The sequence below is a fragment of the Branchiostoma lanceolatum genome, chromosome 6 (assembly GCF_035083965.1).
Source record: "Branchiostoma lanceolatum isolate klBraLanc5 chromosome 6, klBraLanc5.hap2, whole genome shotgun sequence".
Lineage (NCBI taxonomy): Eukaryota > Metazoa > Chordata > Leptocardii > Amphioxiformes > Branchiostomatidae > Branchiostoma > Branchiostoma lanceolatum.
The window spans coordinates 5880254-5906888 of record NC_089727.1 but is presented as its reverse complement, the minus strand read 5'-3'; the positions used below and the strand labels follow the sequence as shown (position 1 = coordinate 5906888).

The window sequence follows — 26635 nt, the reverse complement described above, 5'->3', positions numbered from 1 at the left end:
TCCTACTGTTTCTGCATCACTCTCGTACACCCTTGTGCACTCTCATTCATCCTACCTATACCTGATGCACCCTTGTACACCCTTCTAATTCATCCTATACTGATTCTGCATCACTCTCGTACACCCTTGTGCACTCTCATTCATCCTACCTATACCTGATGCACCCTTGTACACCCTTCTAATTGTGACGTTGCCATTCTTTATCCCCTAGGTAAATGGAATAGTACATTACCAATTTAGGTGGAGTAGAGAAGAGTAGGTATTTTGAAAGAAATCTATATGGACAACATACACCGAATAGAATCGACACTAACGAATATCCAAGAAAATATTGAATGTTTAGTATTAAATTCTTATTCATAACAAATGTGTGATTTTTTTTATTTCCTATTAAAATGACAAGTTTTGTGTACCCCCTGTTTTGTAAAATGTAGATGTCCAGATGTATATATTTGACGAATCATGTTCGAACAGATTTTTAGTTTGAAAACATGGCGGAAAATGGAGCCCACGCAAACAGAAAGTCTGCTGCAGGTAATGTTTTTCTGCTCCTCAAAACGCGCGAAAGAAAGGGTTTAACATGTCGCAATTTTACACTAAGCAGCTACTTAATTACCTTGCTGGAAATTTGGGTAATTTTTGTTGTATATTAAGCCGTATCTCCCGCATTTTGAGAGACAAATTATGCGGTTGTCGTTGTCGCCGGTGGTCCATTTTTACCGCCGCCATTGCACCCCGACCAATCAAACCACGTGAATCGCATTGAAACTCAGATTCGTATCAGCCATTTCCCCGACAAATCCCTTTCTAACTTGCGTTAACGACTACATCTGACAAAACTCGCCAGTGAGATGGTGGAGGGTGTCTTTCCAAAGATGTTTTCAAATATTTGGCAATTTTGACACTTTGGAAGTGATTGAAAGCGACCGCGATTTAATGTTTAGAAAAAAAATAGTTTCTAAAATTCTAACGTTACTACTTTTCTCTAAACGTTAAAACGTTAATATAGAAGGTCTTCTATATAAAACCTTCTTGCTGTACGTAAACAACAGTAGCTAATTGAACTATTAGCATAAAACCTTGTCATGAATTTATCTTCTTTTTTCAAAAGTTTATCCAGTTGCTTGAGTAACTATTTTTGCCGCACCATCTTTGAACCGATGCGTGAATCGCGGTTTTCTATGCAAAGGAGCTTCGGCATGACGTCACACGTGCCGAGCTTGAGCCGACCGGCAGCCGAGATGCCTCGGGTTTCCGACGATTTACTTATTTGGAATACCCGGTAGGGTTCGGCAGACGTCATCATTCGATCGAGGACAAAATGGCGGTCATCTAGATACTTGAATTTTTGCCGTGCGACTACTTGTGGCAAGTTTATGGTCATTTTTGTTGACAAGTCTCCGGTTTTTAGCGTAAGAAATATAGATTCATACCTATAAATTCATGTTGCCACAAAAAATTTGTATCGTTTTTCTTCGGTAAGTTTTATTTTTTTCTGAGTAGCTGAAGGGGTCCTCGTTCCAAATTTGTTGTTTTGGTCGACGGACCCTGGGTAGATTTTCCGGCACCTGGGAGTGACTTTTTGTATGATTTTCGTGCCCGTTCGTGCATGGAGGTCCTCGGTTGGTATCCATGAGTTCTTCGGTCATGTTTTGGATAGCTATGTGTTTCCTTAGGAGACTTTTAGGCCGATTTATTTCGGCTCCCGATTGCAATGTTTACAGAAGAAGGTGTATGCGAGCCTACCCTGGGATCCAGACTGTTTATCGGGCCTTTTACCTGGTTTCTTTAGCCGGTTCCTTCTCCTCAATCCCTTCGGCGACCGAAAGCTCCAAGCCCACCGATGCCGTAAATTATCAGCGTATCGGGGGAGTTCTACCGGTAGTCCGGGCGGGCTGACTTCTTGGACCGCCGCCGAAGGAAATCGCTAGCGACCCGGTACTAGTCTGGGCTCCAGGGAATGCGAGCCAAGTCAAGCTAAGTTTGTAATTTCTCCTCAGTCGGCATATATGCTGTTCTCTAAGACTTGTGTTTTTCAAGCCATCCGGCGGTTTTGTATACATTCTCACAGACTTCGCAATCAAATGTACCGCGCGGCTGCCGGCGGCAGCGTTGGTTGCCGCAGTGCTTTGATTCTCGCCGTTAGAGAGATCATCTTCCACGTTGCATTCTTGTAACTCAAATGTTTCAAAGTCCTCCTCAAAAGTAACTGAAAAAAGATCGAAGTTGCTCCACACAGAGTCATTATGCCTCCTTGGTCACACCCGTGAAAACAAAGCAAAGTTGCCAAGCTCTGGGCGTGGGGTGTATGCATATCGGGGTAATTCGCACCTTGACGCGACATTGACTTTTCACACCCGTTACACGCATAGTACAATAGAGACTCAGCTCGTCCGCTCTCCTTCTATATAAAACCTTCTTGCTGTACGTAAACAACAGTAGCTATTTGAACTATTAGCATAAAACCTTGTCATGAATTTATCTTCTTTTTTCAAAAGTTTATCCAGTTGCTTGAGTAACTATTTTTGCCGCACGTAAGAATAATTTAGGTGTTAACGTTAAAACACATTATTACAACAAGTCTTTTTTTCCCTGTATTCAATAAAACATTAACTAACACTGACTAATATCAACGTTAAAATAATCAGATTATGGATTTAGAGCCAGGTTTGTATAGCAAGACGGCAGAGACAAGGTTTCCGTACAATGGACACGGGAGTCTCCTGAGTCAAGAGGCAGACTGAGGTGACTACATGTTGCTGGCTCTGCTCACTTTTCCTCAGCTGAAGTTCTCTTACTAGCTCTCCGCTATTGCTGTCCCCACTGAATTGCCATGCCTTAGAAATCACCCGACGTGCAATCTTATTAATTACAGCTTGCAAACACAAGAATTGTACAACGCATTTCTACGGAGTTTTCACCATTCTTACATGCGCAAATGCCTTTTTATGGCATCTAGAACGTTGTTGCAATAGAACTGACAGTAGTTTTCGACATATTGTACTATTTTTGGTATGTTGACCATTGCCGAAGGGTAAAAAATGTTTTTTATTTCAAAATTTCAAAAATCTGGCGAAAATCAATGTGTACGCTGATGTCATCCATAAAATTTACTTGCTGTGGCCTTACAATCAACATTGTTGCATCATCATTCATGGTAATTAGTCATAGTCATGGGTATCACAGTGGATATAGCTGGTACATGAAATATGAGTGAATCAGATGGCATGCCGCTCCTGGTATGGACTTTTGATTATTGACTAAAATCATAAAGATGGCCCTTACTCGCTTAGGCCCAAGAAATGGATATAGCACCATGTGGTTAGACTCTACCAGTCTCCCCCGGTCGCTGGGAAAATAGTAGAAATTGGCCAAATAGAGTCAAATGTTTGAAGGGAGTCGGCTACGGAGAGAGGGTCAAATTGGCCAATTTGACCCTCTCTCCGTAGCCGACTCCCTTCAAACATTTGACTCTATTTGGCCAATTTCTACTATTTTCCCAGCGACCGGGGGAGACTGGTAGAGTCTACCATGTGGTGTGGAAAGGACTTTTGACTGCACGATGCGATATGTTGTTGTCTCTTGAGTCTGAAGCATTTCGTGCAATATCCAGTCTCCACTAGTACAGCTACTTCCTTTGTGAGTTCAGTACCTACTAGTAAGGAATACACAATGCAAATATGGCTTTTTAGTCACCTTATTGGTCAGAGTGTACAAATATCATTTCTAATGTTTGAGGCAGTTGTCTAGATTTTGGGAAAAGCTTTTTATTTATTTATTTATTTATTACTCTTCTCCAAAACTGGAAGGCATGGCGGAACAGGTGAACCCCCGCAGGGGTCACCTTTTCAAGGCCGCCATGCCGAAACATACAAACTGTACACAATATCAAAACATAATAATACATATACACTTTTAAAAGTACGTAGATGCTGCAACACAAATCTCAACAGTGGCACCTCTCAATATGCATGTATACCTGATCATGGCGGATTGGTCAGCATATTCAAATTTTATTTCTTATGTTTGAGTCAGTTTTCTAGAAAGAATGGGGAAAAAAGCCAAATCTCCATGATGGCACATCTCAATAAGCATGTACATTTTTGTATACCTGATCATGATGAGTTTTTTTCCTTGCAGAGTTACGTTTCGAGCAGCTGCAGAAGTGGCGTGCTGCCAAGAGGAAGGAGAATAAAGTCCAGGATGACAGGTAAGCAGCCAGGTGTAACTGTGTTTGATAGTCCTGTTGTCTCCCATCGTCTCATCCTTTGTTGTTCATCTTGCTTTTTCTTGACTAGAATCTGTTGTAGAAACTACCAGAATGCTTTGTGATAATTGATATACATAACTTTACTTATAACATGTAGGTGTATTTTCTTTGACAAACAAATAGTTCCACCGGCAAAACATTGATTTCATAATATGTTTTTTTGTGTATGTAAATTACAGTTATCTGGAGAAGTTTGAACAGTGACGCTATTCGCTATCTATGATGAAGAAACTATACCCCTTTATTCCATGTGCTACAAATGCATACACACATAGGTTTAACATAATGGCATCTCTCTCTGTATTCTCAACAAAAGACCCCCATGGCGGCCTCCCAGTGCCAGTAAGACACTGTTCTCCCAGCCGCTGACATGGTGCCGTAACCTCAACCTCAAACCAAAACTGAGGAAACTCAAGGATTATGTAGAAGAGAATCAACCTGAGATGGCAGGTGATGTGGGACAAGACATGGGACATGCAGGACAGGACATGGGACAAGCAACAGACAACATCGTAACATTCCCTCATCGCCCGAGTGCCATGGATCTCCCAGAAACTGCAGGACCTGCCAACACAGCTGTGACACATGAGGAGACTGATCTTGAGAACAGAAGTGACGGTCGGGAGGATGAGAATGACTCGGACATGATGGGGGCAGCAGCAGCTGCACCAAAGAAAACATCCATGAGGTCAGAAAGAGAGTTAAAATCATCTTTATTGTGTTTAGGTTAGAACAAACATACAATTTATTACAAGCACAAGATGAATGATTAAAAACTCCTTGGACAACCCCTTTTCTGATTATATATAGGGCACTCAGGGGATGCAAAGTAAGGAGATATTGTTTATCATGTGTCAGCCTGTTTATGCACCAAAACTGCTTTGAACATTTTTTTAAACACAAAATGAGACACAAAAGGACATACATGTACTTGCATGTTGCACTGATTGTCTATTGCAGTTTCATGTACTATTATAGAAGAAGAACTTTATTGCACGACTATTATAGCAGGTACAAAGTATGGCAACAACAGTAAACATAGAACAAGACATGAGTATGGAATAAAACTATTCACTTCAACAAAATTACTATCTTAGGTTTTACATGATTCAAGTTTGGCTAATTTTGAGTATCATTATTTTTTCTAATAACAATGACAATGACAATGACAATGAACTTTATTGCATATTCATGCCCAACATGGGCTAAATGCATTAGGTAACATGGAGTAAAAGAAAAGGAACATTGTGATATATTCCATCTAAATCTACAGAGTCTCTTCTCTCTTCTTGAAACATTTGTACACAAATTCACATAGTTTTTCGATTATAACGTAGTTTCTAGAAGACATAATACATGTGAATAACTCGTTATTTGTAAGATGCGCATATTTCATGTCTAGTTGTATTGAACTTACGAGGGATCTGCGCATGTCTGAGTATAATGAGCATTCTAAGATAAAATGTATTTCATCTTCTATACAATCCTTGTCACAGAATGTACACATTCTGTCATTTGGTGGAGTCTGGTTGTACCTACCAACTTCAATTTGCAGTGGATGATCGCTGATCCTTAGTTTAGTCATAGCTCGGCGATAGTTAACATTTTGTATATCTAGATATTTTTCTTTTTCATATGAAATCTTAAATTTTTGGTAGGTTCTTAATTTGTTTCCGTGCTTTCCATTTTCACCACAAGAGTTCAGTTGTGAGTAAAAATGTTGAAGAAAGTTGTCTCTTAGCCTTTGTTTTAGTTCAGCTTGAGCGGAAAGCGTGTTTCGATCTTTGTTAAGTAAAAGGTAGGCAAAGCCTGACTCCTCCAAGATTTTACTAATATTTGAAAGCCAGCATGGTATCTTTCTCCTATGTAGGTCCTGCTGCACTAAAAATGCTTCATACTGTAAGCTATCTTTCGGCATTTCTCTAACTAATCTTTTATAGTATGAATATATTCTAGTATACACTTCAATCCAGAGGGGATATCTACCAAGCTCAGCTCTTGTGGCAAGGTTGCTGGCATTTTTTCTTACACCCAGGATTGCCTTACAGAATTTGAGATGAACTTGTTCAATCGGAGAATTATCGTTCAGCCCAATCTTGCCCCATACCTCCGCACCATAAGTTAATATTGGAACTACACATGCATCAAATAGTTTACTGTACACTGATATAGGGGGATTGCTGTCTCCAAGAGTCGATTTTATACTGAAGAGCGCTCGTAAAGCCTTCTTTTGCAGGGTTTTCATAGCGGTGCTGAAAGTACAACCCGTTGTAAACACCACTCCTAGATAGCTATAAGACGATACAATCTCTATGTTTTGGTTAAACAGTTGGAATTTAAAGTTTGAGAGCAAGTGCCCTCTTTTATTAAATATCATTATTTTAGTTTTGTTTAGGTTTATTGATAGTTTCCATTTTTTACAGTAAAGGCTAAGAGTGTTGATTGCTTTTTGGAGACCATGTTGGCTTGTTGATAACAGGACAAGGGTCGTCTGCATAGAAAAGGCTAGATACTTTGGTTGTGTTTAGTAGGGGGGGATCTATATCTCCTGTATTTAGCTCGTTTGCTAAATCGCTGATATATAGATTGAACAGCGAAGGACTTAAGACGCAGCCTTGTCTGACTCCGATTTCGACGGGGAAAGTTTCACTCAGACCTCGATTTGTTTTGACACTGGTTTTGGATTGGTTGTATAGGTTTTTCATTACATCAAAGAATCTTCCAGATATACCTGTTGATAAAAGTTTGTATAGTAGACCTCCGTGCCAAATGGAGTCAAAGGCCTTTGAGAGGTCTACAAAGCAAGCGAACAGCTGTTTTCTTGACTGAGTATATTTAGAGATCAAGGTTTTCAGTAGAAATATGTTGTCTGAAGTTCTATAGTTTTTCCGGAATCCTGTCTGGTTTGGTTTTAGAATGTCGTTAACTTCGAGAAAGTTTGATAATCTTTTGTTTAGTATCGAGGTAAATAGTTTTCCGAGACAGCTTGAAATGGAGATGCCTCGATAGTTGTTTGGGTCATCTTTTCTCCCTGCTTTAAATATTGGGACAATATAGCTTCTGGACCAATCAAGGGGGAATGATCCGCTTGAGAGGACATTATTAAATAAGTTTAAAAGAGGACGAAGTAAGAGAGTTTTACCTGCTTTTAGCATTTCGTTAGTTATCATGTCTTCGCCACTGGCTTTTTTGTTCTTGAGTCTTTGGATGGCAGTATTGACTTCTAATTCTGTAATAAGGTAGTCTAAAGGGCCTTGGGATTGGTTATGGTTTTGTAGTACTTCAAGTTTGTTCAGAATTACCTTTTCAAAGGTGGCATCAAAATCTTGTCTTTTTAATCTGGATTTTTCATGAAGGGTTTTAAAATGTTCCACCCATGAATCCATTGGTATGTCTTCTTGATTAGTTGAGTCAGTTTTCTTTAGTTGTTTAAGTAGATTCCAAAAAGCTGTCGGGTTATTGTCTTGAAGTTTTTGGAGTTCCATCAGACAGTTACTTTCATGCTCTTTTTTGCGCTTTCGGATCAGTTTGTTAAATTCTTTTTTCTTTTTGAAGTAACTGCCTCTTATGAGTGGATTTTTGGGATTGTTTATCAAAAGGTATCTTACATTTTGTAATTCTTTGCGAGCTTCGTAACAAGTCTTATCAAACCATTTTTTGTTTCTTTTGAATCCTTTTGTCTTTTTCTTACCTCTTATTTGGAGAGACATCTTTCCTGCCAATACTAAAATGTCTTGAAGCTCGCGTACATTCTCGTTTGTCTTTGTTGTTGACTGCATGTCATTTTTATCTAAGGATACAATTTTTTCTAGTTTCTGGGAGATTGATGAACTACTTAGCGCTTTTATGAATTTATCGCTAGAATCGGGACCCCAGACAAACCTACATGGGAAGGGGCGTGTGTTTTGTTTAGTTTTCACGTTTTCCTGTGAGTGCCCTAATGCACGTATGTTCACAGAAACCATACAATGGTCCGAAAATTCAGTCAGTGGATGGACTTTAAACATATTTAAGTTGTGAAACAGTGAGCTACTAGAGATGGCGTAGTCTACCGTGCTGCAACCATTAGGCTGGTAGCACGTGAATCTACCATTTAAGTCGCCCAGGACTCTTCCGTTCAGAATGCGCAGGTCAGCCTGGGCACATAAGTCTACAAGACATTTGCCAAAAGAATTAGCCGGGTTTCTGTCCGTGAAATTTCTAGGAATATCTATGTTTGGTGCGAGCGGTACTGGCTCTAGTTCAGAATCTATGTGCTCTTTTTCAGTAAAGTCTTGTAAGGACCCTATTCTACTATTAAAATCTCCCCCTAGGATTACATGGCCTTTGGACATGAAGGCTGCTATATCTTGCTCTAAAATGTCAAAAATAGAATCCTCCGCCCTTTTGTGTATGGTGGAGTATATAGGGCTAATGTAGACACTGCATATGAAAACATCTTTGGAGAGCCCTAACAGATCTTTAGATATGCGAACCCAGAGTAAGTCTTTACATCCAGAAGTTCCACGCTCTCTTTTAATGTATTTAGAGAGTTCATTTTTGTAGTAAAAAGTTATTCCGCCTGAATTCCTTCTTGCTTTCCGTTGTTTTTGTCTCAGAGACGAGAAATTTTGATAATTTGGAATGTTAACTTCTGAAGATTCGTTACTCCAGGTTTCAATAAGAGAGAAGAGATCTAGTTTTTCTAAGCTACTTCTAAAGCTACATTCTTCAAGTTTCTTTCCTAAGCCATGAATGTTCCAGAACCCTATGTTCAATGACCTAGCTGACATTGGTGCTCGTTCTATTAATCCAGAAGTATCGACTTGGTCCCTACTTTTACGATAAGTTAGTTTCACTTGTGCGGTATTATTGTATAAACTTAATGCACATTACCTACTTCTGTTAACTACTAATCGAACATATAATCTTCTTAACTTATCACAACATATCGGTTCTAACTTGATGTAAAATAAAACACTAAGGATATAGCGTGAAATAATAATACCCTCAGTAGTTGTAGTTCTGATGCCGGGCAGGGTGGTCTTCGAAGCGCTTGGGTAGAGACCATGGACTAGGTCCGTCCAGTGCTGCCGGGAACCAGTCAGCATAGCCGTGGAACGGACGGTTGAACAGTTCACGGTGCCAGTCTCGGCTGCGTGGAAGCCAGTTTTGGTTTGGTCCGTCGCGTGGAAGCCAGCCTTGGTTCGGTCCGTCGCGTGGGAGCCAGCCTGGGTCCGGTCCGTTGCGTGGCAACCAATCTGGATTCGGTCTGTCCCGTGGGCGCCAGTCTGGGTTCGGTCCATCGCGTGGAAGCCAGCCTGGGTTTGGTCCATTGCGAGGCAACCATTCTGGGTTCGGTCCGTCGCGCGGAGACCACTTTGGGTTCTGTTCGTCGTGTGGACGCCAACCTGGGTTCGGTTGGTTATGCGGTCTCCAGTTTGAATTTGGTCGACTCACGGTTGGACGTCGTCCTTGGGATGTACGCTCCCTGTTTTGCTCTGGAGACTGTGTCTGACTCACTTCCGAACGCTGTGGAAGGGTGCTGCTCCTCCTTTGCCCTTTGTGGTACGTACCCATGCCTACAATGGGGTGGATTACCGTCTTCCAACTAGCTGCAAGTACTTTCAGACCGGCCCTGTTTAGGTGGTACCCGTCTCGTTTGAACAAACTAGCCTTGATGAATCCATCTTCGCCGAGGTTGTTGTTGTCGGCCAGACTGGTGTAGGAAGTTTCTTGGTTTAGAATGTGAAGGAAGGCGTTCACGTCCCGCGTGACTTCCATCAGCTGCTGGTCGTTCCTCGGGGGTATGGCAGACATAACGATCTTTGCATTCGGGTACTTTGTGTGTGTTGTTGCGACCAGTTGTCTGAGGTTTTCTGTAACACCATGTGCCGCCCTTTCCTCGCGAATGTCGTTTGTCCCCACGTGGAAGACAATGCACTTGGGATCCGAGTAGGTCGTTGTTGTGATCAGGTCTGTGGCTTGCGGAACTTTCATAGCTGAGTGTTTGGCAGTTTTCTTACCCGGGTAGAGCACGCTGGGAATAATGCCTCTAGTGTTTGAGTCACCAATGATGACTATTTCCGCTAGGCTGTCATCCTCTGAACCCTCTGAACGCCTTCGTGCTGGTCCTGTCTGCGGCTGGCCATTGTCAAGGGGATTGTCATGACAATGGTCACTTGTTAAGTGAGAGGATTGTCCCTTTGTCATGGGCCTGTTGTCGCCGAGTACCTGGTATCTGTTGTTTGTGGGGATGTTGCTCTCAAAGGTATCGGTGTGGGGATCGGACGGTTCGTTGATTGCGTCTTTTAGCTCTGACGATTGACTTCCGTCTGTTGTATACTTATTTTCCAGTGTCGTGATTCTTTTCCGAAGATTTTTGTTTTCTGCTTCTAGGGACTTGACCCGTTTTGACAGCCCTTCAATGACGCTTTTGTCTTTCGTTGACTCATTGGGGGGCCTCCATTGTTTTTGACAATAGGCCCTCAAGGTGAGAAAGCCGAGCTGATAATGTGTCGATATTGTTATTCTCGTGTACAATTCTGCTCATCATAATGGCCTCGAGCTTGTCCACACTACTTTGCAGCATACTCAGTTTGTCATAATTGTTGTTGTTTGTTTCTGTTTCGATTGGTGTAGATTTGTCGAACAACTGTTTTGGTGCAGTTTCTTCGATGTCTTCGTTGCTGACACCCTGAGAGAATGTTTCGCCTATCAAGCTAGGGTCTGTCACAATACATTCATTACAAACGAACTCGCTCTCTGCATTTTTTATCAGTTCATGTAGCAGAAACTCGTGTACACCCGTGCATACATAGTGATACCAATTCTGGCAAATGTTACATTGAATGACACCATCATCATCTGGGCCTGGCCGTTCGCACTTATTGCAGACAATGTCCTCGCATCGGGACTCTTCATCTTCCGTCGTGGTGCAGTTTGTTTCTAGCGTCTTCTTCAACCTTTCGAACATGTCCAGCACCCATAGGTAATAGGCTGGTCCCTGTACTAGGATCTTACATGTATGGTATACATGTAGCGTTACTGAGCCGATATATTCGTCTGTGGTAGGATCGTGGTATGGGACGTTGAGTTGATGGCCATGTTTGCCCTTGTCATCAGTAGGTAGGCTGTAGTGTGTTTCAAGAATCTCTATCCAATGTTTGTCCGATTCTGACGGAATATGAATTGTAACACAGTTGTCATTGAACTCCACGAAGTAGTCGTCATTCTTCCGTTTGTCGTATTTTTTCGGCTCTGATATCTTGTTTGATTTGTCATATAGTTGTCGGCGTTCTTTGTCCGATAAGACATAGCAGGCTTTGCTTACCTTTGAGAAATTTTGACGGGCCGCAGATAGGAGACGCTTGTCCTTGGTTGTGTTCTCAGCTTTCTCGTGTCGCTTTACTTTCACTCCGTACGCCGAGATGATCTCTTCTTCTGTTGCGTTGCTTGTAACTCCAAGCAGGCTGTATAACTTGTTAGACGATTTCAAGTCACGGTCGCTGGTCGCCATTTTGTCGGCTTGGGTCTTTGTTCTCCTGACGCTCCAGACGCGCGGGTAACTCTCAGACAAACTTTACCTTTTAAAAGGTTAAGGACTTTATCTGCGTCTAAATGCTGTATCTGTGACAGCTATATTTACTACTAACTTTGGACTAGACACACTTTGGGTCTCACTTTTACCGTAAAAGTAGGGAATTAGTCGCACTCAAGCGGAGCGATCCTGCAGAGGTGTTCGCTTCGCCGCCATCTTGAAGAATAACAAAACAATCTTTTATATATTTGCCTATATAATGCTAATAATTGCAGCTCGAAAACAGTCCCGTCAGTTTTTCCCAGCCAACCATATTTCTTGCACTGTATGTCACATTGCATTGGCCCCTCAAGTTGAAGGCCAAATATGGATCAGTGGTCAATATCATTGATATCAATCATTTGTTCTTTTTGTTCATAGAGACAAATGTTGTGCTCACCAAAATTTTTTTTGTATGGTTTCTTCACAGACAAGAGCTACATGTAGAACAGTCCAGGCTGAAGGAAAAGGGGAAGACCCCGTCCCCCCGGTTCAACCATATCCTGATGTTCAGGACCCCGTCTCCAGGGTCTGCTGCTAGGAGGTTCAACAGTATCCTGGCGTTAAGGACCCCGTCTCCGGATCATGTGCGGCCTTCAGCACTATTCAACACTCCAAAAAGGAGGTCTACATTCAACAGGTATGTTTGTTAGATCGGATTGGCTTGCTACAAAATGGACATTAGCTGAGTTTATAACTATTACTAATCATTAAGCTAGTATAACTATAAGTAATTTGTAATGTATTTTAGTCAAACACTCAGGCGCTCTAGAAGACTAGCAATGGTGGCTCGTGGTGACGCCGGTCGCCCGAGTGCCATGGATCTCCCAGAAACTGCAGGACCTGCCAACACAGCTGTGACACATGAGGAGACTGATCTTGAGAACAGAAGTGACGGTCGGGAGGATGAGAATGACTCGGACATGATGGGGGCAGCAGCAGCTGCACCAAAGAAAACATCCATGAGGTCAGAAAGAGAGTTAAAATCATCTTTATTGTGTTTAGGTTAGAACAAACATACAATTTATTACAAGCACAAGATGAATGATTAAAAACTCCTTGGACAACCCCTTTTCTGATTATATATAGGGCACTCAGGGGATGCAAAGTAAGGAGATATTGTTTATCATGTGTCAGCCTGTTTATGCACCAAAACTGCTTTGAACATTTTTTTAAACATATATATCATATGAATGAGACACAAAAGGACATACATGTACTTGCATGTTGCACTGATTGTCTATTGCAGTTTCATGTACTATTATAGAAGAAGAACTTTATTGCACGACTATTATAGCAGGTACAAAGTATGGCAACAACAGTAAACATAGAACAAGACATGAGTATGGAATAAAACTATTCACTTCAACAAAATTACTATCTTAGGTTTTACATGATTCAAGTTTGGCTAATTTTGAGTATCATTATTTTTTCTAATAACAAAACAATCTTTTATATATTTGCCTATATAATGCTAATAATTGCAGCTCGAAAACAGTCCCGTCAGTTTTTCCCAGCCAACCATATTTCTTGCACTGTATGTCACATTGCATTGGCCCCTCAAGTTGAAGGCCAAATATGGATCAGTGGTCAATATCATTGATATCAATCATTTGTTCTTTTTGTTCATAGAGACAAATGTTGTGCTCACCAAAATTTTTTTTGTATGGTTTCTTCACAGACAAGAGCTACATGTAGAACAGTCCAGGCTGAAGGAAAAGGGGAAGACCCCGTCCCCCCGGTTCAACCATATCCTGACGTTCAGGACCCCGTCTCCAGGGTCTGCTGCTAGGAGGTTCAACAGTATCCTGGCGTTAAGGACCCCGTCTCCGGATCATGTGCGGCCTTCAGCACTATTCAACACTCCAAAAAGGAGGTCTACATTCAACAGGTATGTTTGTTAGATCGGATTGGCTTGCTACAAAATGGACATTAGCTGAGTTTATAACTATTACTAATCATTAAGCTAGTATAACTATAAGTAATTTGTAATGTATTTTAGTCAAACACTCAGGCGCTCTAGAAGACTAGCAATGGTGGCTCGTGGTGACGCCGGTCGCCCGAGTGCCATGGATCTCCCAGAAACTGCAGGACCTGCCAACACAGCTGTGACACATGAGGAGACTGATCTTGAGAACAGAAGTGACGGTCGGGAGGATGAGAATGACTCGGACATGATGGGGGCAGCAGCAGCTGCACCAAAGAAAACATCCATGAGGTCAGAAAGAGAGTTAAAATCATCTTTATTGTGTTTAGGTTAGAACAAACATACAATTTATTACAAGCACAAGATGAATGATTAAAAACTCCTTGGACAACCCCTTTTCTGATTATATATAGGGCACTCAGGGGATGCAAAGTAAGGAGATATTGTTTATCATGTGTCAGCCTGTTTATGCACCAAAACTGCTTTGAACATTTTTTTAAACATATATATCATATGAATGAGACACAAAAGGACATACATGTACTTGCATGTTGCACTGATTGTCTATTGCAGTTTCATGTACTATTATAGAAGAAGAACTTTATTGCACGACTATTAGCAGGTACAAAGTATGGCAACAACAGTAAACATAGAACAAGACATGAGTATGGAATAAAACTATTCACTTCAACAAAATTACTATCTTAGGTTTTACATGATTCAAGTTTGGCTAATTTTGAGTATCATTATTTTTTCTAATAACAAAACAATCTTTTATATATTTGCCTATATAATGCTAATAATTGCAGCTCGAAAACAGTCCCGTCAGTTTTTCCCAGCCAACCATATTTCTTGCACTGTATGTCACATTGCATTGGCCCCTCAAGTTGAAGGCCAAATATGGATCAGTGGTCAATATCATTGATATCAATCATTTGTTCTTTTTGTTCATAGAGACAAATGTTGTGCTCACCAAAATTTTTTTTGTATGGTTTCTTCACAGACAAGAGCTACATGTAGAACAGTCCAGGCTGAAGGAAAAGGGGAAGACCCCGTCCCCCCGGTTCAACCATATCCTGATGTTCAGGACCCCGTCTCCAGGGTCTGCTGCTAGGAGGTTCAACAGTATCCTGGCGTTAAGGACCCCGTCTCCGGATCATGTGCGGCCTTCAGCACTATTCAACACTCCAAAAAGGAGGTCTACATTCAACAGGTATGTTTGTTAGATCGGATTGGCTTGCTACAAAATGGACATTAGCTGAGTTTATAACTATTACTAATCATTAAGCTAGTATAACTATAAGTAATTTGTAATGTATTTTAGTCAAACACTCAGGCGCTCTAGAAGACTAGCAATGGTGGCTCGTGGTGACGCCGGTCCGACGCTCTGCCTGGAACTGCCGTGCGTCTCCCCTCCATTCGCCAGCCACGATCCCTTAGGTGCCATCTCTCGCTGACGTGTCAGAGGAGGAGTTTGTCCTTCGAGCCAACAGAGCGTTGGTTCAAGAGCCCCCCATGGCAGACAGTGATGCCAATCGACAAATCTGATGTACTCAAACGTCCATAGTGTAGTCTAAGAATAGTTTTTAGAAACAGTGTCTGCATAGTCATTGAAAAAGTTATTGAAAATGGTCATTGAAAATGACAATAATACAAGGGGGCAATACAAGACTTACATTTCAACAGTGGAAGTTTGGGCTAACAGGATTCTTGCATTGTTGATTTTAGTCTTTAAAACATGTAGTACTGTAGGGATCTATCTTTCAAAGGTTGTTGCAGAATGTTTGAGTAACTTGATTTATGTTCAACTATGAACTTGAGAAGTATGAGAAGATTTTATGCGCTCTACAGACTATATAATAAAGCGAACGGAAAGCTAATAAGGCTGGACTCCAGGCTAATATTTTAGAGCACAGAACACAACTAAAGATATTATATAAAGATACATTGTGCATCAAGTCACAACAATTAAGACCTTATTACTACATGTTGTATTACATCCCATATGAACTTCTGCAGAAGTTGCTTTGCTTTGTACTGAAAGAAGACAATGTTTTTAAGACAGGGAAAGAAAAGGTATGTGTTATCTCTAAGCCAAGCAACTTGGGCATGTACTGCCAACACGTGTCTGCTTGATCCAGATCCAGAGAATCCTCCTTCCCTCGGTCTGGATCTGCTGTAGGGATAAGGGATTCGCCGGTGCCAGCAGCCATCCATGGGACTATTGTCTGGTGTAGCTGTTGCATTGAGCAGTGTTACAAAGTACATGCTTCATTGAAGGGACATACAGTTACTGTCTTTAAACTGTTTTTGATGCATGAAGCTAAACATTGGACCAGGGTACTAGTATATGAGATGTTATTTTAAACTTATGGCTTAGCCATCAAAATGTGCATGTCATACTGATTTATTTTAGATGATTCATGAATAAAATGTTGTGTGTGTTTGCAGTCAGCTTTACAAGAAGTCTGTTTCATCTTTACTTCGTCATTGAAAGTTGTTAAAGTTTGTTGTGTTTTGTAGCCACTAAGATTTTGAGTGCAGCTGTGATACTGGGCAGAAGAGAAGAAGAAGGGAATTTGTCTCCACTTTGAACTATATAACAAGGTATCATTCAATGTTCACACCTAAAGGCTTGCTCGTAACTATATAAATTTAGATCATCTAAATGTCTAGAATCTCGACAACATAACGGTTTGCAACGGCCACGGGTTGCGCGACGGGACTTCATGCGGGTGAGTCGCTACGACTGGTCCAGAAGATACAGGTCACGTTGTGAGATTTTGGCCATGTATTTCGTCAAGGGCATTCCCTGAATATCGAATACTTGCTCAGAATATGTACTTGTCGATCATTAGTAATTCAGTTAGAGTAGCAAGTTGGTATTCTGTAGTATCAAATGGGCAACACGGAGGCGCTAGGATTAACACAACGCTCAAAGCAAATCCGAGATGATTTTGATAATAAAATTACGTCAGTCAACGTTTATCACCCGGGCATATAGGAGGATTTGAAGCCATAGAAGTTGCATTACTTCATCAAAGTTACCTCTCTGCATAGTTTCCCTACTTCTCTCTGCCCAACGATAGGAAACAACTAAACGGCTGCACACAATCCTGGTAGTCAAGAAGGTCAACGCTGGTTTTTCGCCGCGTGACAAGGGCGTGATCAAGCGGAAGCAAAAAGAACGGCAGCATAGTAATATTTCCAATACGGTTTTACATTTGATATCTAAGAGCGACCCCTAGCAGTTGATAGAATAGATGCTGCAAATTTACTTAAGCGCCATGGTAGGTATACATTGATTGGTCAATATATGCTATGGTGCCAAATCAGCATATACCAGTACATGTAGTTGTGTTTGCTATGCGGGAACACCATTAAAACATTTTGCATCGAAAGCTGATTGGCCAAAAGGAACGGTACAAACCAATCAGAATAGATATTAGAAATCTGATGACGATGATTAGAAATCAATTGGACTTTATCCATTGGCCAGTCAGCAGCCAATCGATATTAACCATGGAGGTACATATGGGCTACTTGGTAATTATATTCCCACAGATTAAACACGTCTATATGAGTCTACATGCAATGGTTGGTCATTTTATTTTACTGGACCAATCAGCATCCATAGCAGAATTCAATGCCATTCTGTCCCATTCCACTAAGTCCTTGTATCGCGCGTTGGAGGTATCCTTGGCGTGAACAACCGACACAATTAAATTGAAGGAAAGTATGGCTGGCCACTTGTGGCATTTGGAATTTGTGTGAATGTGGACACCATTGAATCATTATGCTAATAAGGACCTCATTAGCATAATGGTCCTTTGGATAAATGTTACCATAACATTCTTTGTTAAGCTCATACTTTGGACAACTTAATATGTTGTTTGGGTGAAGATGATCAACTGGTATGATTTATAATTGATGAGAAACACTCCTAATACATTAGTCATATTTAGGTTAAAATCATTTGGCGAAGGTATGAGGTCGTAGAACTCTTGTTCATATTTTGGTGTCCTATACGCTATGGATGGAAAATACTAGTTAGACGCAGATTATACGTTTTCTCCTTAGTCTTGGCCCCAGATTTATCGCCTATCGCTATATATGTGCACTATCATTATTTTTGCCTGAAATGCCCGTTCATCATGACTATTTTTGATAGCACAGTTTTGGTAGTCGAGTCGAACACACTTGAGGCAAGGCGGTTTTATCAATAACGTTATCTGATTAAAGGCATCCAGAGCATTTTATGAGGCTTGAAACTTGAATAAAAAACTCACATTTTTAGTCATTTCTACACATAGTAAGTTTCAATAACACTATACAAATACATATCAACACTAGAAAGGCAACATTTGCACGAGCAAATGCAACATGTATCGCCCATTTCCCTCCCCATGCATGCAAAAAGCGACTGTTCTAATGCAAAAACGGAGCATTCCAAGATAACCATTATAAAATAAGACCATGTAATGACCATTGTAAATATCAACGTCATCTAGGCTAACGTTTGTTGTATGTCTGCAATGTTGGTATTTGAATAAAGAATTGATGCACCAAAGTACAAAATTTCCTAAGAGATTCTGTTTTCCTGTTGATTTTCCAATCTAGTATTTTTTTTAAATTCCGTTAACCAAGAAATTAAAATGGTGTGGCCTAATGATCATTTCTCAAACACGGCAAGTATGAAATTCCTTTGGAAATCTATGTATCATGGAAAAGTCATCAGGGCACCCATAATCTAATCAAACATCAACCAACATACCAAATATAATAAAGATCCATCCACCACCTATTATTCATGCTGTTAGCAAACAAACAAACAAACAAACAAACAAACAAACAGACAGACACACCTTCGAAAGAATAACCTTCTTGACAAAGCTACTAAGTCAGCAAAGTTCAGTTAACTTATTCAGTTGTGAAATGTGAAAACAACCAATTTAATAACTGGCCTTGCCAAAGTATACATCCATACAAACAATGGCTAGTATGATTTAAGCATGACTTCAATTTCTGAAACTGCAAATCAAGATAATATGACTTAGACCAAGTGTCAATTTTTTGAAACTTTTATTCACGTTTCAAATACAATTCAAAATATGTCAATGAAAATTGTAACTAGCTTGTACAGGTTTCTGTACAGTTAGACATGTTTTTTAGGTTACATGAGAGTCTATACTGTTTCCAACATGGCTGCCATATCCTTCATCTGTCTGGAGAAGTTCTGCAAGGGGAAAAATAGGGAAAAGAGATGGCACATAATCAATAAAATGTGCAATTGTTACACATACAAAGAGGAAGGAGCAAAGCACCTGACAGTTAGTCTGTATCTGTATCAGTGTTTGCAAAGTGCTTATTTATAGCCATTAACTGAGAAAATATTTTCGCAATAATTCCACTTCTGTTGACAGTTACTAGTACTACTTACTCTTCAAAAATCAAACCAAACATTCATTTACTAGTACAGTAATTGGCATGATTCTAAAAATAGAACCACTAGTGTTAAATCTGAAGAAATTTTCAATTTCAAGTGGAAAACTTATCTTAACACATATTTACAATGGTTTGCTAATTAACTGACAACCATTTATAATATATCTCACCTGAAATTCTGGTACGGTCATTTCAAAAGATTTGGTGACAACACTTCCTGAGGGCTCCGCAATCTTGATCGTCATGGCAACAAAGGGGGAGTTCAGGTTGCGGCAGGTGTCTGAACCGATGGCCACACCCAGTCTCCATTTCATGTCAATCAGCTGTAGCAGAAAAGGAAGGAAAACATGCCAGTTTATAGGTTGTTCTCAGCACATAATACATATAGAATATGACATGGGGTATTCCGTATCACCCGAGGAACCAGCCCAACTGATCCGATCCAAGGGTGATACAGAATACCCGGCCCGTGTTGTATTCTACTTATGTCATACCAACCCGATAGAACAGACATTTCAATGCAAAATGTGCTAGAAGTTGAGAAAAGTTTGTGCCCTCGAACAGAAAGTTAAACAGTCACACATTCCAACGCCCGAATCCAGTATTCCAATTTTTGATAGCAGCACACTCGAAATGCATTCTAGATATTCTATGGAAGCCTGTGTGATAACCCAAAGTTATCACCCGGTCTGGAACACCCGTATCAACGTTTTCACGGGCCAGGTATGACATAAAAGTATCTCTCATAACCAATAGTGTGAAAGGCATTGTCTGACACTGAGGGCTTGTAATGTATTTTAAGGGAATAGATGTAAAGGAAAAAATTTGGGTGCACAACATAAGATAAAGTAGAATTGTCGACAAAACCTGATTACAAACCTTAAGCTTACTGCTTCTCTTAGATTAAGAGCTTGAATCTAAAATTCTATTGCAAACTTCAAAACAAAAACAAAATAAGTAATACAAAGACTACACATTTTTTTCCTGCAACTTAAATGTCAAGAATAGACTATACAAATGTATAACATTATTTTAACGTACATAGCCCTACACAAATATTCTAGGTACATCAGTGCACCCACAGGTCCAAATTTGGGAGCACAAGTCAAAATTTCGAGTTTCAAGTTTTCCTGTAATGTTATCACAGTTCAAGAGGTGGACATTAACTCAGCAGAAAAGGAATAAGCTACATGGGCATGCTGAAAACACATAATCATACGTACCTGTCCGATGTTAAGCACTTGTCTCACACTATCCGATGCCGTCAGCAGTTTGCCCTGCTGGTCCCAGACGTGTTTCACCACAGCCAGGGAGTCCTTGGTCCACGCTCCGCTCACTTTCAACTGTTGCACCAGTTCTGAGGTGGACGCTTGGCTGCTGGCTGCTGATCTGAGTTTGAGAGGGAATGATGTAATATCATTTAGCCCATCCATGTGATTGGGAAGGGGAGGAGGAGAGAAAATACACAGACATCAATAGTGAATTCAAGGTTGTGAGGTGTTAATGGCAATGTTATTTAATGTTATTCTGTATGGTGTGGCACCAAACTGTGGCGTCAGTGTGGTGTAACAGTTAGAGCATTGGGGAAACCACTAGGTCTTGGGTTCAATATTTAGGCATGCCCCGATGTCGTGCTCTTGGGAAACGCACTTTGCATGATATGTCAAACTTCACTGTGGAGTGGCCTCCACCAAGCCTCACAGCTAATCTGTCTAAAAGTGCATTAATAAACAAAAGGATTTGATGTGCCATTGTGCCAAGATATGCACATTTGTCACTAAGAATCATATTCAAAAAAGTATTCTGCCTTGTTCTATATGAACTGGAAAGAATAGTTACTATTATGTTAAAATAGTCAAGTTTTACCTGAAGAGGAATGTGAGAGCATTGATGGCACTTTGGACTTCATGATGGCTGGTGTCCACACCAGTCTGCTGGATTCTCTGCCAGAGGAAAGTTGATAACAGGTCATAAATGCAGTGAAATATCTAGGGTGATACAACCAGGACAAATCTGTGATCCAGTTTTCACCACTGTAAAAAACATGGTTGAAATACTAGTTGATAGGAGAAGGGGCACAATATTCTTTTAACAACATGAAAGTCTATCAGCACCAAGGACATAACTCTGAGGTCTGAAATCAGTAAATCAGCATCAAGAGCAAAACTTCAATATAGTAGTAGTATAGTACTTTCACACTCTCTCTGTAAGTTGTTTTTTTATTTTCCATGTATGTATATGTGAAACTGGGCCCTATCGAAAACCAGTGTATTGGCACTGAATAGGCTACCCAGGTGTTTCAAAATAAACAAACAAACAAACAAACACTCAAGGGATAAATTCATGAATACCTTGGGCTAACCTCTCAGCACTAAGGACATAGCCTGCTGCTGGGATTATACTACAACTACAACTACTACAACTACAACTAAAAAAGACTCACTTCACAAAACCTTGCTGTGTTGACAGAGCCTATCTTGTACTGTAGGAACAGGCCCACCTCCTGACACTGTGGAGAAGAGCAGATAAATCACAGCAAAGATTATGGCATCTTTGGAACTGTTGGTACTTAGACAGAGAATAATTTTTACCAAAAACTTGGCCTCTGTGACGACAATATTCATAATATTAATAGCAATGTATGCAGTTTCAATCAAATGAATTATGTATGCTGATGTATAATGCAACACTGTCTGTCAACTATGGTTTATTACAACAAAGAAGAAATGTTATCTTTTAAGTAATATTTTGTTGAAATGTGTTAAAATGTGCCTAATCATATACATTTGTATTATACATGTATACCGTACCATTTCAGCCAGTATATCCTGTGGCAGGCCATTGATAGTATCCACTGCAGTGTAGAAACCTGTCAGGGAGTACACAAAGTTTAAATCTTACAGCAAAATATCAATGAATTCAGAAATCCTTGTGAGTTCAAAACTCCTACCTACTAGCAGAAGACTAGATACATTAACATAGGGCTCATGTTAACGTGGTGATTGTTACTGGGCTTACTTTTACTTGCTGTCCTGTGTATAGCCCGTAATACACAAGACAGTAAATAAAAGTAAGCTCTGTATCGCCACGGCTGGTGTATTTACTTGTAGCGGGCCCCTCCCATCAACAAACATTTCAGAATTACAGAGTTTAGGAAATGTTTGTCCATCAATGTGATGTACGCATAGATGCACAAGGGTGCTGAATATGTCATGTACAGCATACAGTCTTCCTAGGTCATGTCTAATGACAGAAAACCTTACTTACCTTGCGGAACTCTTTGCAAATTGAACTGTGTTGTCGCCATTTTGAACGGTCAAAGGTCACTTACTGCACGGCACTACTTCACTAAGCTGAGCTTAGGCACTTGCACAAGGATAACACTGCTTGAGGTGAGCATGAAATGATGCTTGATCAGTGAACATGTATAAATGGTGTTCTTAGTTTTGTTTCATAACTCAGTTAGGCTGTCAACAAACTTTCCGGGAGAGTTTCCTGTCTGCTAGTCCTGAAAATGTCATATGATACAAAGGAACGGTCGACTAATATATAGGGATGAACAAAGTAGAATGATAATATTGTTCTAATTATCTTTATAGAGAAATCATATGACATAAACATATTTTTCAGCAGTATAATATCTATGAATTACTTTCATGATTTTTGTATTGATTAAAAAAATTCAATTTCTTCAAAAATTATGTAAAGTAGCTCCCCCTTTATGACATTGCACTAGTCCACCTGCAAGATGTCTGGAGTTGCGAATTTAGTTTTCCTGCTGGTTGGTGTTGTCACTGTTTGTGCCGCAGTGTGGCCAGTTCCATATCGGTAAGTAATAACCATATGAGATTTGATGGTTCATAAATGTCGAGGTCTTTTGCCTATGACCGCACTTGTCGTAAATATCAGCAAATGTCTGTTTCGTATATAATATAACGTTATTTGTAAAGTTACATAATTTCTCCATCATACTCAAGAGTTTCCTTTGATAAATACTGGGAGTTTTCATCAAGGTGGCTTCCTCATGACAAAGACCGCTTTTAGAGACAATGGCACAAACCTCAGTATACTTTAGACTCTACCAGTCTCCCCCGGTCGCTGGGAAAATAGTAGAAATTGGCCAAATAGAGTCAAATGTTTGAAGGGAGTCGGCTACGGAGAGAGGGTCAAATTGGCAACCGAGGTTGCCAATTTGACCCTCTCTCCGTAGCCGACTCCCTTCAAACATTTGACTCTATTTGGCCAATTTCTACTATTTTCCCAGCGACCGGGGGAGACTGGTAGAGTCTAAGTATACTTAACGTAAAGTTCCAAAGAGTTAGACTCCAATAAATGGCAATAGATCACGAGTCACTCACCATATAATGATAAGGCCTTTGTACCTGTTATATAACGTTAGGTCGCCAGTGTTGTTTGGTGAAAAGGGCAGTCTGGTTGGTGGATATTCAACCTATAAGACTGCATGACAATCTATCATGCTATAATCGCAATTAAGAGAAATGCTAATCGTAATCCAACTGTTATCATGATAAATTCATGTACTAGTACTTTCGCAGTGGCTTGATTTTGCAATAAGAAGTAGGTTTTATGGTGTTTTGAATTCATGGTTTAAACACTTCTGTTAGTCGAGCGTGTCTAAATCTTGGTGTTTCTTACTTTAATAGTGAGAAGAGATGCTGCTTCAGTGAGTGCCCAAAAGTGGTCTAATAAAATTGTGCCCTTCTACTGAGCAAAAACCTGTTGACAAAAAAAAGTTACTTATTATTTTGCAGGCGGTTTGACAGCAGACCTAAGACAGATGACTTCTGCCAGGCGCAGTTCCCCTTCTGTCCGACAGGGCACCCCGACGGCTCCATGCCCAAGGCCATGGACTCGGATGTTGTCGAGGTCTACTCCATGAAGGCTCCGGTTTGGGAGTTCAAGGTTGGAGACCTGCTGGCGCATTTTGTAAGTATCACATGCTAGGAAATACATGTATGTTCATGTCCTTTTGTGGGAATGTCGATATGTATTGAATATTTGTATAAGTTAAGGCAACATAACCTTTAAGTCCTTTAAGGCAACATAATCATTAACATGTTGAAGGCGGTTGCCGTAACCGAAAGAAGAAGAATGTCATGTGCTTTTTTTTCAGAATTCTTTTTATTTCACGCTTTTCTACTTAGGGACTTTGTGGGATGCAACTACATGTACTGAGAAGCTACATATACATACAGTCAAACCTGTACAACTTACCACCTCTGCATCAAGACCATCTGGCCACTGCGACCACTTTTTGGTGGTACCTTAGATAATTTTTCCCATTGACACAAGCAACTAAGAATCCTGTCTAGAGTGACTACCTGTCCAGATAGACCAGATTCTATCGGTCGGGTCCCTCGAGTGGTCTTCTTGGGCAGGTTTGACTGTACAATGTAAGTGGAGATAGTGTAGTGCTGCATTTTAATACATGTGGTACTATATATTAGGTCATGTAACATGAAGTTTTGTTCCATGTCATGTAGTCTTGCACTGATGTGTGAACAATTGTAACATGTACATTCTATTTCCTGACACCACAGAACATTATCCATGATGCCATCGGCTTCCGCAACAAACGCACAGGGCTGAACTACACAATGGAGTGGTACGAGCTGTTCCAACTGTTTAACTGCACGTTCGGCCATGTGCTGACCGACATGGACCCCCCGCTGTGGTGTAACCAGGGTGCTGCATGTCTGTATGATGGCATTGATGACTTACACTGGAGCCAGAATGGCAGTCTGGTCAAAGTGGCTGAAGTATCAGGTACTAAGAGTGCTTTTCCTTACAATTACATCTATATGGCAAAAGCTCCATTCTAAGTGAATACAAAAAGACAAATTTTTTTTCTTATTTTCTTGTCAGAGGAGGTTTTCCATCTATCATCTTTGAACTTTTTAAGCATGGTAGATTGTTTAGTATGTTTGTCTACAGTAACCTCAAGTTTTTGACTTGTCAGTTACAGTTTCTAAGTAGCAAAATATATATACCTTATCAGTCAGATAAACCATTGTTAGGAAGGACTAGGGTCTGGAATTCAGTATGGAAATCTAATAAACTTATGGACTAGACATTTATCGTCTGTGTTGGGGCTGCTAAGTATAACAAAACAATATCTGCTCCTGTCGACAATACTTTAAATGTTTTAACATAATATAACCCACAGGCAAGATCTTCAATGAGATGTCAGACTGGGTGCACACAGACAACACCACAGGCATCTACTATGAAACATGGATGGTTCGGAACGGCACCGGTCCCGGCTCCAAGCTGTGGTTCGAAGCCTTCGACTGTGCCAGCTTTGTCATCCGCGCCTTTAACAAGCTGGGAGACCTGGGCGCCAAGTTCAACACCAGCGTACAAACCAACTACACAAAAATCACCCTCTTCTCCGATCAGCCTGTGCATCTCGGTAACGCGTCTGCCATTTTCGGCTCGAAGGGGAACAAAACCCTCGCCACGGAAATCAGGACTTTCTACGAACACTTCCAAGCACACCAGCCATTCCCTTCATTGTTGAAGAGTATGTTGGAGGCCTTTGATACCATAGTTTTGGAAAAGAAGTGGTATTTCTTCTACAATTTTGAGTACTGGTTTTTGCCAATGAAAGAACCCTTTATAAAGCTTTCATTTGAGGAAGTGCCGTTACCAGGTAGAGAAATAGTCACAGTGGTATAGCATTGTTAGTTTCCATCGGGTCCTGGAGACAGCCCTGACCTGACTATACAGCCCCTCTACCCATCCATGTTTTCCTCAGGAATCTGTATTTACCAGGATTGCTGTTTTCTACAATAACAGGAATTGTTGGAAAAACTTTTAATTCAATACTGAGCATTGTTTTGAATGATTTGTATGTCGATTTGCTTCAAATTAAAAAAAATTGTAATGTTATCTTTACCAATCATAGCAGATTTAGTACTGTTTTAGAGTTGTTGATTTAATATCAGAAAGTTAATGTACAGTTTGTGATAAATTATCACACAGTTAACTGTCTGAAATAAAAAAAATGACGTAAATATGTTGTGCAATATATGACAGTAAATGTTCTACATGTTTTGAATTTATGCAGGTCATAATCAAAATTTGAATAGCTTCTAATAATGTATGAACTATGCAATCCTTAAAACTTTTAGTAAATTTAGATAAGGTCTTACAACTGGCTGTAACCTGCCTGGGTGCCTCTTTAACAAGGCAATCAGTCAATTAATCAATCAATCAATCAATCACATGTATAGATTTTAACTGCAATTTTCAGAAATGATTTAAGTATATTGTTTTACATTAGTGGAGTGTAACATGTCATTGTTTTATGTGGTTGAAAATCTTCTGTATAAGAATGGAATTTGGGTGTGTTGCCTGCAAGATCCTTACTGAATAAAAATCAATGAACCATCAGCATGTAATTAAAATTGAT

At 40.3% G+C, this 26635-nt stretch overlaps 3 protein-coding genes across 4 annotated transcripts; 2 read left to right on the top strand and 1 right to left on the bottom strand.

The window, feature by feature from the left end:
- The first annotated feature begins 454 nt into the window (after window positions 1-454).
- LOC136436248 (uncharacterized) lies at window positions 455-16221 on the top strand. 2 transcript variants are annotated; one of them, XM_066430054.1, is made up of 9 exons: window positions 455-534; window positions 4141-4210; window positions 4587-4958; window positions 12259-12468; window positions 12580-12795; window positions 13510-13719; window positions 13831-14046; window positions 14759-14968; window positions 15080-16221. In XM_066430054.1, exons 1-9 carry the CDS (start codon window positions 492-494, stop codon window positions 15210-15212), a joined length of 1680 nt encoding a protein of 559 aa, XP_066286151.1. In that variant the 5' UTR covers window positions 455-491; the 3' UTR covers window positions 15213-16221. The 2 variants fall into 2 exon arrangements, with proteins under 2 accessions (XP_066286151.1, XP_066286152.1); XM_066430055.1 differs by lacking the exon at window positions 455-534 and adding an exon at window positions 1267-1368.
- Window positions 16222-18820: 2599 nt separating this feature from the next.
- Window positions 18821-22725, bottom strand: LOC136436269 (COMM domain-containing protein 6-like). Its single transcript, XM_066430100.1, has 7 exons — window positions 22468-22725; window positions 22011-22069; window positions 21644-21709; window positions 21067-21143; window positions 20424-20589; window positions 19371-19523; window positions 18821-18991 (listed from the first exon to the last, which is right to left on the bottom strand). Exons 1-7 carry the CDS (start codon window positions 22505-22507, stop codon window positions 18941-18943), a joined length of 612 nt encoding a protein of 203 aa, XP_066286197.1. The 5' UTR covers window positions 22508-22725; the 3' UTR covers window positions 18821-18940.
- A 182-nt stretch (window positions 22726-22907) lies between these two features.
- LOC136436259 (bis(monoacylglycero)phosphate synthase CLN5-like) lies at window positions 22908-26127 on the top strand. Its single transcript, XM_066430086.1, has 4 exons — window positions 22908-23028; window positions 23973-24147; window positions 24762-24987; window positions 25388-26127. The coding sequence occupies exons 1-4, from the start codon at window positions 22949-22951 to the stop codon at window positions 25897-25899; spliced, it is 993 nt and encodes a 330-aa protein (XP_066286183.1). The 5' UTR covers window positions 22908-22948; the 3' UTR covers window positions 25900-26127.
- Window positions 26128-26635: the final 508 nt, after the last annotated feature.

Excerpts from the sequence above, each read along its gene's own strand:
- LOC136436259 (XM_066430086.1), top strand. The coding sequence starts at position 22,949 with ATGTCTGGAGTTGCGAATTTAGTTTTCCTGCTGGTTGGTGTTGTCACT. Across the intron at positions 23,029-23,972 it reads GTGTGGCCAGTTCCATATCG|GCGGTTTGACAGCAGACCTA; the intron begins GTAAGTAATAAC and ends ATTATTTTGCAG. Across the intron at positions 24,148-24,761 it reads GAGACCTGCTGGCGCATTTT|AACATTATCCATGATGCCAT; the intron begins GTAAGTATCACA and ends CTGACACCACAG.
- LOC136436248 (XM_066430054.1), top strand. The coding sequence starts at position 492 with ATGGCGGAAAATGGAGCCCACGCAAACAGAAAGTCTGCTGCAG. Across the intron at positions 4,959-12,258 it reads CCAAAGAAAACATCCATGAG|ACAAGAGCTACATGTAGAAC; the intron begins GTCAGAAAGAGA and ends GTTTCTTCACAG. Across the intron at positions 12,469-12,579 it reads AGGAGGTCTACATTCAACAG|TCAAACACTCAGGCGCTCTA; the intron begins GTATGTTTGTTA and ends AATGTATTTTAG.
- LOC136436269 (XM_066430100.1), bottom strand. The coding sequence starts at position 22,507 with ATGGCGACAACACAGTTCAATTTGCAAAGAGTTCCGCAAG. Across the intron at positions 20,590-21,066 it reads GCTCTCACATTCCTCTTCAG|ATCAGCAGCCAGCAGCCAAG; the intron begins GTAAAACTTGAC and ends TCTCAAACTCAG. Across the intron at positions 19,524-20,423 it reads AAGTGCTTAACATCGGACAG|CTGATTGACATGAAATGGAG; the intron begins GTACGTATGATT and ends TTTCTGCTACAG.